Source organism: Coptis chinensis, chromosome 6 (assembly GCF_015680905.1).
Source record: "Coptis chinensis isolate HL-2020 chromosome 6, ASM1568090v1, whole genome shotgun sequence".
Taxonomy (NCBI): domain Eukaryota; kingdom Viridiplantae; phylum Streptophyta; class Magnoliopsida; order Ranunculales; family Ranunculaceae; genus Coptis; species Coptis chinensis.
The window spans coordinates 100192193-100205352 of NC_141461.1; the positions used below are offsets into that span (position 1 = coordinate 100192193).

At 40.1% G+C, this 13160-nt stretch overlaps 1 protein-coding gene across 2 annotated transcripts in view; it reads left to right on the plus strand.

The window, feature by feature from the left end:
• The window catches only part of LOC147496139 (uncharacterized), a 75147-nt gene that overhangs the window by 176 nt on the left and 61811 nt on the right, over nucleotides 1–13160 (plus strand). The window contains exons 2-3 of one of the 2 annotated variants that reach the window (XM_086564935.1): nucleotides 2–1245; nucleotides 8158–8397. In XM_086564935.1, coding sequence (XP_086421061.1) covers nucleotides 478–1245; nucleotides 8158–8397 — 1008 coding nt within the window. In that variant the 5' untranslated portion in view covers nucleotides 2–477. Of the gene's footprint in view, nucleotide 1; nucleotides 1246–8157; nucleotides 8398–13160 lie in introns of those variants that run through there. The other variant, XM_086564936.1, reaches the window with a different exon arrangement.

Here is a 13160-nt window from a genome sequence, read left to right on the forward strand (position 1 = left end):
GAATGACTTTGTTAAGGCCTTTGGTGATGATGCGTAATAAGGCAGCAGCAACAACTAGTGGGAATCTATACGCTGAACGCAATTTCTCCTCTCATCTCCTGAGACAACACAATAAAAATTCTTTTTTGATAACTAGGATTCACCATCCCTCTCAACTTCCTTGGAAGATGCAGAAGCGCTCTTTCACTGATGGTTTATTCGGTGGAAAAGTTGTGGAAGCTTTTTCCTGGTACCCCTTCTTGAGGTCTAATACGGCAATAACGCTTTACTCCACCGTGGCTGCTGGAGGTCTAGTCTGGAAGTGGATGGGATGGGGTCGTGCCCTCCTGAGGTTTCATCCTAAAGGGGACTACAAGCTTGCATCATCCATATTCAGAGAGGATTCCTACTTTGTCTCTTTGCTCTTTTCGTTTTTAAAGAGTCTTAAAATTCTTGCTAGAGCTATTTATCTCTATTCTGTTTACACCAGCGATAGCCATGGCACCTTTTGCAAATTATTTTGGTCCTCAGTATAGGAAAGTATGGTTAAACTTTGTCTATGCTGATTTAGAGAAAGCAGGTCCTGTCTTCAAAAAATGGGGCCAGTGGGCAGCTACAAGACGAGATCTCTTCCCCACTGATCTATGCATTGAGCTCTCAAAGCTTCAAACTATAAAAGCCCCAGAGCATAGATTTGACTATACAAAAGAGACTGTTGAGAAGGCATTTTGGCGCAACCTTCTCGACATTTTTGAAGATTTTGAAGAGGCACCTGTAGGATCCGGACATGTTACTCAAGTGCATCGAGCTACTTTACGATGTCATAATCCAAGTAAAGAGGAGAAGCCCCGTGTGGTTGCTGTAAAAGTTAGGCATCCTGGTGTTAATGAATTGGTTATGATGGATTTGTCAATTGTTAGTTTTTTTGCCAAAATTTTGAGTTGGATTATCCCTACAACTACATTTAAGTGGTCCAGGTTTGATGAAACTTTACATAAGTTTGCAGTTTTTATGGGTTCTCAAGTTGATCTTTCAAGGAAAGCTGAGGTTTTGAGCTGTTTCCATCATAGTTTGAATGGTTGTTTCTATTTGGCTAGCCCAGAGCCTCTATATCCTCTTGTGCATCCTGATGTCTTGGTAGAGACTTTTGAGGAAGGGGAAAGCCTTGCACGCCTTATTCAGAGTGATTGCAGTTTGAATCCTAGTTCTAAAGTGAGGGACAATATTGTTCATGATGGGTCGCGTTTGATGTGCAAGATGTTTCTGGTAAAATATGCTTATACTTTACTCTAAAATAGGTGTACATCTGCATCTTATTATTTCCTTATGTGAAAAGTTAGCAGTTTGCGTGATTTTATTTGCTTCATTGCATATCAGTGAACAAGCAGTGTGGATTTAATAAACCATCTTACGCTTCTAGGTAGTTTCCAATTTGAAACCTTCTAAACTTCATGTACTGTATTACTGTAAACATTGGCATCATCGCAAAGCTGTGTTGCATGGGCTTGTGGAAATGGTTGCCGTGCCCCGAGTAGCGTCAACACCGACATGGACACTGGTATGACACAGATACTGGCATTTGGACTTTTAAAGGAAAAATCCAGTATTTCAAGAAAGAGAGAACTAAGAAAGAGAGAGAAGAGAGGTGAGAAGGTAGATGTTGTGAATAATTAACTGCGGAAACAACGTTACCCACACCAAACAGATCAATCCTACACAAAGATTGATCTTTCTCAATAGACAAGACTTCAACACCCTCCAAGCAATATCCCAACACTTCTCAATATCAAATAACAAGCATATGAAATAAAACAATCAATGTAAAGAAGAACAAACCACAAGACGAGATATATATCGTTGGTTCGGCAATTTTTCCCTACGCCCACATCTGCGAGTTCCAAGCTTTACTAGATGTCCGGAGAACCGCGATTACAAGTCTCTCTCAATTCACTCACAAAGAATGAACACTCAACTCACAAAGAATTGTTCTCTTGTAATCAATCACTCTTTTCTTGGTTTTGGAAAAGTTAAATTTTCCAAAAGATCGATTTTGTTTTATACCAAAACCAAAATTTCGCTGATTCTTAATGCGGCTTCCCACGGAGAAAAAAGCGAGCCGGGCACACTCCTCCCTCTGGTAGGCGCCATGTGTTAAAAACCATGAGCGCTGGTCGCCTTTCTTTGAAGCGAATTCGCGCTTAAATCATCGGAGTCATGAGCGAAGTCGCGCTCACTCGAGCGCTGGCCAGCGGCTCGATCGTGAGAAACAGAAATTTTCTCTACATTCTCCACCTCGGTGAGGTTTTAACACATAAAACCAAGCCGAACACATCCAGCAAGATCACATCCAGTAGGAACACCTCCAGCAAGGAAGACTCGCAGTCAACTGCCCCGAAGGGCTATGCCCACACAGGGCTCTTTCAAACATGTAGGATTTGGAGCAAGTCCAAACAGTGTTGGAACTTAACTCCGGTGACAACTTTCGTCAGCATATCAGCAGGATTGTCATGGGTGTCTACTTTCTCAAGTGCAACATCACCATCCTCAATGACATCCCGTATAAAGTGATAACGGACATCAATATGCTTGGTCCGACCATGATGAACTTGGTTCTTCGCCAAATGAATAGCACTCGACTATCCGCGATACACAAAGAACACCGTTTCGCTTTCAATACCCAAATCACCTAGAAGACCTCGAAGCCATAGTGCCTCTTTCACTACCTCTGCCACTGCCATATACTCTGCCTCAGTAGTAGATAGAGCAACTGTAGCCTAGAGCATAGACCTCCAACTAACCGGTGCGGCATGCATCATAAACACATAACCGATGAGTCGATCGTCGCCTATCTAGATCACCGCAGCATAATCGAATCCACAAACCCATCGACATAACAAGTGCCTCCACCATAAGCTAATCCCACATCCAAGGTACCGCTCAAGTACCTTAGTACCCATTTCACTTGCCTCCCAATCTTTGCTTCCTAGGTTTTGCCATATACACCGCTACAACACTAATCGCACAGGAAATGTGCGGCGCAGTGCATACCATAGCATACATCAAACTACCCACGGCACTTGCATAAGGAACATTAGCCATATGCTTTTGTTCCTCCAATCAACTAGGAGAGAACTTAGGCGAAAGCCTAAAATGCCCAAATTAAAGGTGTAGAAACCGACTTTGCATTCTCCATACCAAATCGTGAAATTACTTTTCGAAGGTATTTCTTCCGAGATACAACTATCCATCGCTTCTTCCTATCTCTCATCAATCTCCATGCCCGATATCTTCTTGGCTCCACCTAAGTCTTTCATCTCAAACTTCGAGCTAAGTTGAGATTTCAACTTGTCTATCTCCACCATGCTTTTGGAAGCAATAAGCATGTCATCCACATAAAGCGGGGAGATAGATGAAGTCATTACCCCACGAAGCCTTCTAAAGTAGACCGCAGTCATACTTACTTGCCGGTGTACTCATGTTGCATCATGAATGTGTCAAAGCGCTTGTACCATTGCACAGGCGATTGCTTTAACCCATACAAAGGACCGATTCAATTTGCATACATGATCTTCTTTCACAAGAACGACAAACCCTTCCGGTTGTCTCATATAGATCTCTTCTTCCAAGTCCCCATGCAAGAAAGCGGTTTTCACATCAAGTTGCTCTAACTCCAAGTTGAAGTGAGCAACTAAACTCAACAACACACGAATGGGCTATGTTTGACCACCGGAAAATACCTCATTGTAGTCGACGCCCTTCATTCGTGAAAACCCTTTTGCTACCACTCTTGCCTTGTACCCGATCTTGTCGGACTCGGGGAAGGACCTCTTTCTTTCCTCGAACACCCATTTGTTTGCCGATAGTCCTTTTGCCCTTTGGCAATAAAACTAGGTCCCATGTGTGATTTTTATCAAGAGATTCCATCTCTGCTTGCATAGCTACCAACCAATCTCTATAATGAGCATCTCTAACGGCTTCCTTGAAGCTATCGCCTCATCATCTTCGATATGTTCAAAGTCATATGCCACTAAATCCACCCCGACCATAGTGTTTCACCGGCTTCTCATGCCCATACTTGTGCACTTCTTTAACTTGTCTCGTGGCTGGGGCCAGCCACTACAAGTTCGCGGATGCTCATGCTTCTTCTTCCCTGTTCTTTGTGTGGTTCCATGATTTGGTACCTCATCATGATCTAACCGGTTATCTGGCGCATCGGACAACTCAAGCTCGGTAGGCTTGAACTTCTATAGACTCACCATTCGCTTGACTACTTCCTCTTCATGAAGATAACACGGAAGTCTCATCAAAGGTAACATCTCTGGACCGACGGGAACTTGTGGTCTTCTAGACACCACAATCTGTATCCCTTTACCCCATTTGTGAAGCCTAAGAATATGGCCTTCTTAGCTCTGGGATCTAGCTTGTTGTCCCTCACATGGTAGTAAGTCACGATCCAAACACTCGCGCAAGATACTATAATCACTGGGTTACTGACCACACCTCATAAGGTGTCCCGCAATCTATAGTCTAATCGGTGACCTATTCATGCAGGTAACACGCCATGGACATTGCATCTGCCCCAATACTCTTTGCCTGGGACGGCATTAGACAATAAACATCTTGCTCTTTCAAGCAAAGTTCTATTCATCCTCTCGCCATTCCATTCTCATTGCGGGGCGCCCCCGATTCCGATTAATGCGGCAATTCCATTTAGACGTAACTCTTGGAAAGGTCCATAGGTATACTCAGCATACCATTGTCGGACCGTAATGTCTTTACCTTCCTATCTCGTGCGATTCTCAACCCTTGCCTTCCACTTCTTAAATGTCTCAAACACTTCATCTTTCGATTTCATCATATACACCCACACATAGCGAGTATGATCATCAATGAATGAGACATAATAGCGGTTACCTCCCTTGAAGCCACCACGGAGGGTCCCCAAACATCCGTATGCACATAATCAAGGATGCCTGTTGTTGTCGATGTGCTTGCTTGACTTGAACTTGACTCTGCATTGCTTCCCATAGACGCAATGCTCACGCACCCCATATACTTGGCTTCTTCAAGTTCTTCAAGAACCCTCGCCAGCCGCAACTTCGGACAAACCCTTTTCACTCATATGCCCTAAACGCGATATGCCACATCTTAGTGCACTTTCGAATCATTACTACATGCACCCACCGCTACATCGCCTATCACCGCATTTACTAATCGAGTATACAAGGTTCCATATTTTTGACCCTTCATAACAACTAAAGAGCCATTAACAATATTTAGGACTCCACCTTCGCCCACAAACTTGTGGCCTTTGGAATCCAAGGTACCAAGAGAAATAAGACTTTTCTTTAGCTCAGGAACATGTCTCACATCGGTTAGAGTCCTCACCATCATACATCTTGACCCGTATAGTTCCAATTCCTACCGTCTTACAAGCAACGTCATTACCCATTAAAACAGAACCACCATCAATGCTCTCATAAGAAGTAAACCACTTTCTATTCGGGCACATATAGGGGTGCAAGTGGATATCCAAATATTCGAATCCGATTCGAATTCGTATTCGAAAAATTGGATATTATCCGAAAATTTCGGATTCGGATTCGGATTCAGATATTTTTTTTATGTCCGAACTGGTTTCGGATATGGATTCGGATACTACCATATCCGCATCCGATAATATCCGATCCGATTTAAAAAATTAATAGTTATTATATATAATTAATTTATTCATTTTTTATTGTATAAAATATTATATAAAATCATAAACTAATAATATAAAACTATAATAACAAAATAATAATAATAAATGACAAATATATATATTTATACTAGTTTTTAAAGTGGTAAAATGAATTATTTAAAGGAAATAAAATTTTAATTAATTTTAATTTTCAGATCGGATATTATCCGATATCCGTTTCGGATATCCGAAATTGGATTCGGATAAATTTTTTAGTATCCGTCGGATTCGGATTCGGATACGGATATCGGTATAAATTTTCGGATTCGGATTCGGATACAGGCATATCCGCATCCGAACCTATCCGTTTGCACCCCTAGGCACATATGATAGGAACATCCGGAATCAAGAATCCACCTCTCGGTCATATAGTCTTGTGTGGATACACAGAGACTGAACTCATCCTCTTCAGAGCCTGAAGCATAATTTGCCTCAAATTTTGCCTTACCTTTCTTCTGACCATCTCTCTTGTTCTCTTTCTTGGTGAGGACAATTACTTTATGTAATGTCCTTTTTCATTGCAATTGTAGATCACATGTTTTAAAGGCTTCTTTGACTTGGACCTAGAATTATCATTACTTGAATAATTACGTTCGCATTTAATTCCTCTTGCCACTAGCCCCCTTGCATCAATGCTATTCTCTACACGTGTCTTCTTCATCAACTCATAAGAAAGAAGTGCACTCTGAACTTCGTCAAGATCGGCGACTTCTCTCGTTCATGAATGTAGTCATTAGATGCTCATAGCTTTACGGCAGGAGAATATTAAACATGCCGCTTGATCCTCATCATCCATCTTCATACCAATATTCAAATAATCCGCTAGGCGTCGACGGAACTCACTAACGTGCTCTTGCATCGTTGAACCATCGACCATCATGTACCGATAAAGACGCTTTCTTAAGGTACATCTTGTTCGGCTCATGCTCTTGGTCATATACATAGACTCTAGTTTGAGCCAAATACCGGCAGCGGTATTTTCTCCCATCACACTTACATGACCTCATTAGCAAGACATAACCGGATTGATGAACAAGCCCCAAGATCGAACTCTTCCCAATCATCATTACTCATACTTCCGCCTTAGATTTAATCCCTTCAAAGCCTTGTGCAAACCTTGTTGGATGAGGATGTCCTTTACTTGGACTTGCCAAATCCCAAAGTTATTCTTCCCATTAAACTTCTCTACTTCAAACCTTTGCGTTTGACATCTTGGGAGCCATCTTTCAAGTTACACACAATAACCCAAAAGAAACGGTTTCACCTCGAATTTAATCAACACCTTGTCTACACAAATTTTAGTACTATACTCAAAATCCTGAGTCGTATACCCCTACGCTCGATACCAATTGTTGTGAATAATTAAGCTGCGGAAACAACGTTACACCAAACGGATCAATCCTACACAAAGATTGATCTTTCTCAATAAACAAAGACTTCAACACCCTCCAAGCAATATCCCAACACTTCGATATCAAATAACAAGCATATGAAATAAAACAATCAATGTAAAGAAGAACAAACCACAAGATTTGAGATATATCGTGGTTCGAATTTCCTACGTCCACATCGCGAGTTCCAAGCTTTACTAGATGTCCGAGATGGCGATTACAAGTCTCTCTCAATTCACTCACAAAGAATGAACACTTTCAACTCACAAAGAATTGTTCTCTTGTAATCACTCTCTTTCTTGGTTTTGGAAAAGTTAAATTTTCGAAGATCGATTTTGTTTTATACCAAAACCAAAATTTCGCTAAGATTCAGAAATGCGAAGCCCACGGAGAAAAAGCTCCGAAGGCTGGCCTCTCCTCTGGCCATTCGCCATGTGTTAAAAACCATGAGCTGGTCGCTTAAATCACTGAGTCATGGCGAGCGAAGTCGCTTTCTTTACTCTGGCCTGGGGCTCTCGATCGTGAGAAACAGAAATTTTCTCTACAGTAGATATTTTCAGAATGCCTCGGGAACTAGATCTAGGGCTTCAATGAAGAAGACAATCAGATTTTCCAATTTTAAAACCATTGATCCAGTAAATGGGGTTTTAATAAATGGGCTGCCTTACACTTGGAGTGTTGGCCTTTAGTAAACTAAGTAAACTCAATTCTTATCTGGTTTTTAGACCTTGCCGTGTTGGAATTGCTGTACTGGAGTCCAAATCCGACACTCGTACCTGTACCATGCAACACAGTCTCGAAGATGTCCATTTGTTGGAGTACATTGGATGGGAGCTGTACTAAGAAAGTGCGCTCAAGTGATTATCACTTTCACGTGTTCCTTGATCATCACAACCTCCTCTTCGTAATTTGCATGTTTGTTTGAAACTTCACGTTGAAGATGCATTTGACGTGAGAGATAAAAGTGCTTATTTATTTTGTGTGTGTGTGTGTCTTAAGGATGTCTGTCTTTAACAATATATTTGTATGCATTCAATTTTGCAGGCGAACAAGTTTATCAATATGGACATGAGTCCTAGAAATATCCTCTTTTCAACAGACAAGGAGAAGCCTCGTTTTGTCGTCCTTGATGTTGGCATGACAAGTAATATTTCACTGGCTTACGCACATAATGTAGTGAGAATCATCCGGGCTGCTGGGAGACGGGATGGCCACACAGCTGCAGAAGAAACTCTGAAATTGTCAAAGAAACAGGAGTGCCCGTATCCTTATGCCTTCATTGAGGTAAATATGATAATTTTATTATAACTTGGGTTAAAGTATTAAAGTAATACACTTTTTTACTGTAGTAGAGTGGAAGATTTGAGTGCCTCTTCTTGTGGTGTTTGCGATTATGTGGTCCTTTCGTTAATCTGTTGTTTCTTAAAGTTTTAAAAATTGAGTTGAAGTTTTTTGCCATGATACTTTATTCAGTAGGATGTGAAATACATTGATGATCATAAAAGGAATATAGGGAAGAAACATAGAACGTTAAAATACATTGATGATTGTGAAAGGAATATAGGGAATGGAATTTCCTTTTACTAGAATCAAAACTATGGAAAGATTTTGTGACACGTACACTTTTGAAAACAAGAAAAAGATCTACACCACCTTTCCGGAGCATCTGTCTTGTTCATGTTTGGATTGACGTCAGAGGAAACATTAATTCTCTCAGCACATTTGTAAATCTTACCAACGGAAATATTAGTTATATTGCATATATTGAATTTCTCATATGTTTTGTTTTCCCTGTCGAAAACTCTACAGTGTTCCCACTTGCATTGTCTTTCAGATCTTCATCTAAAAATACAGCTTAAATTAGTTGCCATTTACTTGAAAACCACCAACTTTTTTTTTCTCCTACTTGCACTTATGTTCGTAGAAACTTTAAATTTGTCATGAATGGATATTTTGGGACCACCGTATGTCAACTTCCCAATTAGCTTCTTGTTGCCCTACCTTTGTCCCTTGGGAACTTTGTGTTGGAATCTCTAAGTGTATTTCGAAATACTTGTGTGTGTGTGCAAAGTGGAGGAGATGAACAATATGTGTTCTCTCCACTTTAGTGCATTGTGTTTAGTCCCACATTGGTGAACCACCACTAGCAAGTGAGGTATATGAGGAATTCCTCTACCATAAGGGCGTGCCCTTAAACACATCTCAAAGAAACAGAAACCATTACCTGCTATATTCTTCTTCCTGCAGTGCTCCACATCTCCGTAAATGGTGTGTGTATTGATCCTACTCCGTGTATATATATACTACACTCTTCGTAATATTGTTTCTTATATTTTTGAAAGAATTGTGAAATAGACATTCAACAACCGTTCTTTAACTTTTTTGCCATAATAGGCAGAAGAGATTAGCATTCTCATTTTGCTTTGATCCCCATTAAGTATAAATTTATAATACTTTGTTTAAATTCAAATTTGTTGCCACTCGCTTAGTAAAAACCAAGCTGAGCGGTGCGGAAAACAACTACCTTAGAGGCTGAAGAGAAAAAAACCAGTGTACAAGTCAACAACTCCACCTCTGGCCGACTGAGCTCAAAAGACCTCTACAAAAGTGATTGGATGATAATAGAATGCAAGCCCGAAGCTACAATAAAACCTTTAATACCCTACTTTCTATATCTTTGCACTATCAACAATATTGTGCTAACATTAGGGTATTTATGTTTTTCATCCTAAGCTTTTTAATAGTATCCAAGGGATGAGTAAGGGTTGTAGCAACCACTGTACGAAAATAAGGAACCACAACTGTTAACCACCGAATTCAGAAGAACCAATGTGAATAAGAATGAGAACACTCCGATCACAGTGGTAGGGACAAGATACTGCAAGGTAAAATTTTCAATTGTTAACGGAGCATCAATATCTACAAGAAATGATGTTGAGCATGTCAGAGGGCTTGCATTCCTTGGCTACAAGAAAGGAATGTTCAACCTGTCTTCCATAGTTGGACTGTAGGCATTGCAGTTCTGTTCTAGGGAATGAACCTCGCTCTTAAGAGTTTCATTTTTCTCGATAACCCGATTGTTCCTTTCAGATTTGACTTCGTAAAGTTTTAGTAGTAATGGGTCATGTGTGGTAGTCGTCTTCAAGAAGAATATGAGTTGTGCAAAACTGTTTCGTGGAACGGAGAAGTCACTAAGGCGAGAATGATAGGGAAACGAGCCCTTGTTGGAAAAGACTCATAAAGAGACCCAAGCATGTTCTAGGTCCTAATGATACTCAACAATTTCGCCAATAGTTAGTTTTAGTTTTAAATGATTGAGTTCATATAACCGTAACTGCTATGGTCTTTTTGAGTTAGATCGCGCAATGTGCTATTAAGTATTTTGATTTAAGTTATTTTATTTATAAGAAGTGGAATAGAATCGTTTGTTTTTTTTATTTAATCTCCTCATATCTGTCCCTTGGAAAGAATTTTTAATATGAGTTGTGATCTATCTAACAAAACAGAACGGTGTGGGGCTCGAAAGGTCCCATCCGGTGGCTACAAATCTTCCTCACAAAATATGACATGGCGAATCCAAGTGATTTAGGGATTTGTGCAATTTTGTTAAACCAAATCAGTATTCATGTGATCTATCTAAAAATCACTCAAAAGTCAACAATTATGGCTGGGCGGGCTTATAAATACTGTTGGGCCTCCAATTTAACATGGTATTGCATATAGGATTGGCCCAATTGATGTTATTGGGCTTATGGATAATGACCAATTGAGCACGTTGAATTTATCAGTGCCGTATGGCACGGGCATACCCGTGTTCCTAATATGAATGCAAGGCGTTCCCCCTGAGTTTCCAAATGCCCAATGCAAAGTCTGCAACATTGGGTCTAATGTTTTTTTTTTGGGCTTTTGTTTGGGTTAGTGGGCTTTTTATAGCTAAAGGAAGCATTTTGTTTCCGTTTTTGGGGCCTATGTGAACATGAGATCATGTCATCATGGATGGTACCTGACACAAACTCATGATTTTCTTATGCCGGTCCAGGCCCGAAACCCAATTGAATCCAAACTCAATAACGTTATTGGGCTAATTCTAATTCTAGAGAAATTCCTGTCCAGTCCAATCACGGCCCTGCCCAAAGTTTTATTGATGTAGTTTTTATTTGTTTTCAAGTACAATATTAATTTTTTTTCCTCAAAAGTTTGCATATTATTATACTAAACGCGGTGTTGACACGCCGATATTGTCGTAATACAGGTCTTTACAAATGAAAGCAGGTGGCCTGGCATGCCAGCTCATGTAACGTGCTAAAGAGATTCCATGCTGCTGCTTCAGTGCTGTCTGTTTTTTGTAAACCGAAAACACGTTTCTACTGCATATATGGAGAATTTGAACCCTCAGTTATTGTTGCGTCATTACTAAACGTCTTAACAGTACCTATTGTAATTTTTTTTTTCTTGGTAGTGTATTTAACTTTGATAAGTACATTACATCTATTGGATTCAACTGTTATTCAGTCCTATATTTCTATAATTCTATTGCTTTACCATGTGAAAGATGATTTTGGTTTTCCAGTTTCTCTTTATACTAACTTCTTTTTTCCCTTCTGGTTTATCTCAGGCATGATGTATATACTGCTTCCGTGCATGACATGGTTGCCTATTCTTTGGGTCAGTTACATGAAAAATTTATTTCAACCTACAAAATCAGTAGCCGTCTCCGTGGTGATACCCCTCACTTAAACGATGCTTCTCTTTGTTATAAATCTCTCTCTGATAAGGATAGCCTTCTCCTCCTCCCAGATGATATCATCATGAGTATCCTTACTAGACTTACTGCTGAGGCTGCCTTTCAGTGTTTACGTGTATGTAGATCGCTTCGTACAACCTTGTCAAGTCCATCTTTTGTTGCCATGCACCTTGATCAAGCTACTCCAATCCTTGTTGTTCAGTGGTTAGAATGGAGACATTTCACAACATGTGATAAAACTGATATTGTCATCCATTTTTTGGATGGACGTAAGAATCTAGAATCAAGGACAAAAGTCAATGTGAGCTATATCCGCACTGAGAAGGTGTACAAGCCCTTTCTTTTTGGTTCCTATAACGGGTTCTACTATTCAAAAATACAACTCTTGATGACTCCGCTTTTTTCATATGGAATCCTATTACACACGAACAAGTAACTATTATTGCTCCAGAATTGAGATATAGAGTATGTGGATTATACTTCCATTCCCAAACAAAGGAATATAGAGTTCTTTACATGTGTTATGGATTACTAGGTTCTGAGTTTCATATTGTCAGCTTGGGCAAAAAATTGTGGAGGGAGATATCCAACTGTACTCAAGTTCCTTGCACTCGCAGACCACCTGTCATCTTAAATGAGACCCTGCACTGGATGGTTTCATTTGATCTATCCCCGTGTGGAATCCGCATATCTTCTACTTGTTCAAAGTCCATCCTACTATTCAATAATGACAGCGAGGATTTCTGCACAATTCCACATCATCCTGGAGTAGAAAGTTGTTCAAGGTGGAGACATGAGCGAATGGAACTCTTGGAGCTGGAAGGGCGTTTATGCTTATCTGATGCTATATCTTCTACAGAAACAAATTTATGGGTCTGGGAGGAAAAGCAGGTTTGGGTCAAAAGGCATATGATCAGTGTCCAGTCATTAGTACCTGAACCATTTTTAAATGTTGATTTTTCCTGGCAAAAGCCAGTTTTGGAGGTTTTGCACATCCACAATAATGAGGAGTTGTTACTTAGATGGAAATCACATAAATTATATTGTTATCATCTGAAAAAAAAATGCTTACAGTAGTGTTGTACGAGACTACATTGATGGTCAAGTCTCTGCTTCCATCGTCGTTCATTTTAATAGCATTGCCTCCCTCCACACAGATAAAGTGATATTACTAGAAAAACGTGAGAAGAAAATTTTGTAGTGGCTGCTGTTGAGATTTGCAAAATGTTGCAGAAAAGAAGAAGCCTATGTGAAATTATGAAGTTGGTTGTTTGGTGTTTGCAGAGTGATTATCCTCGAAGGC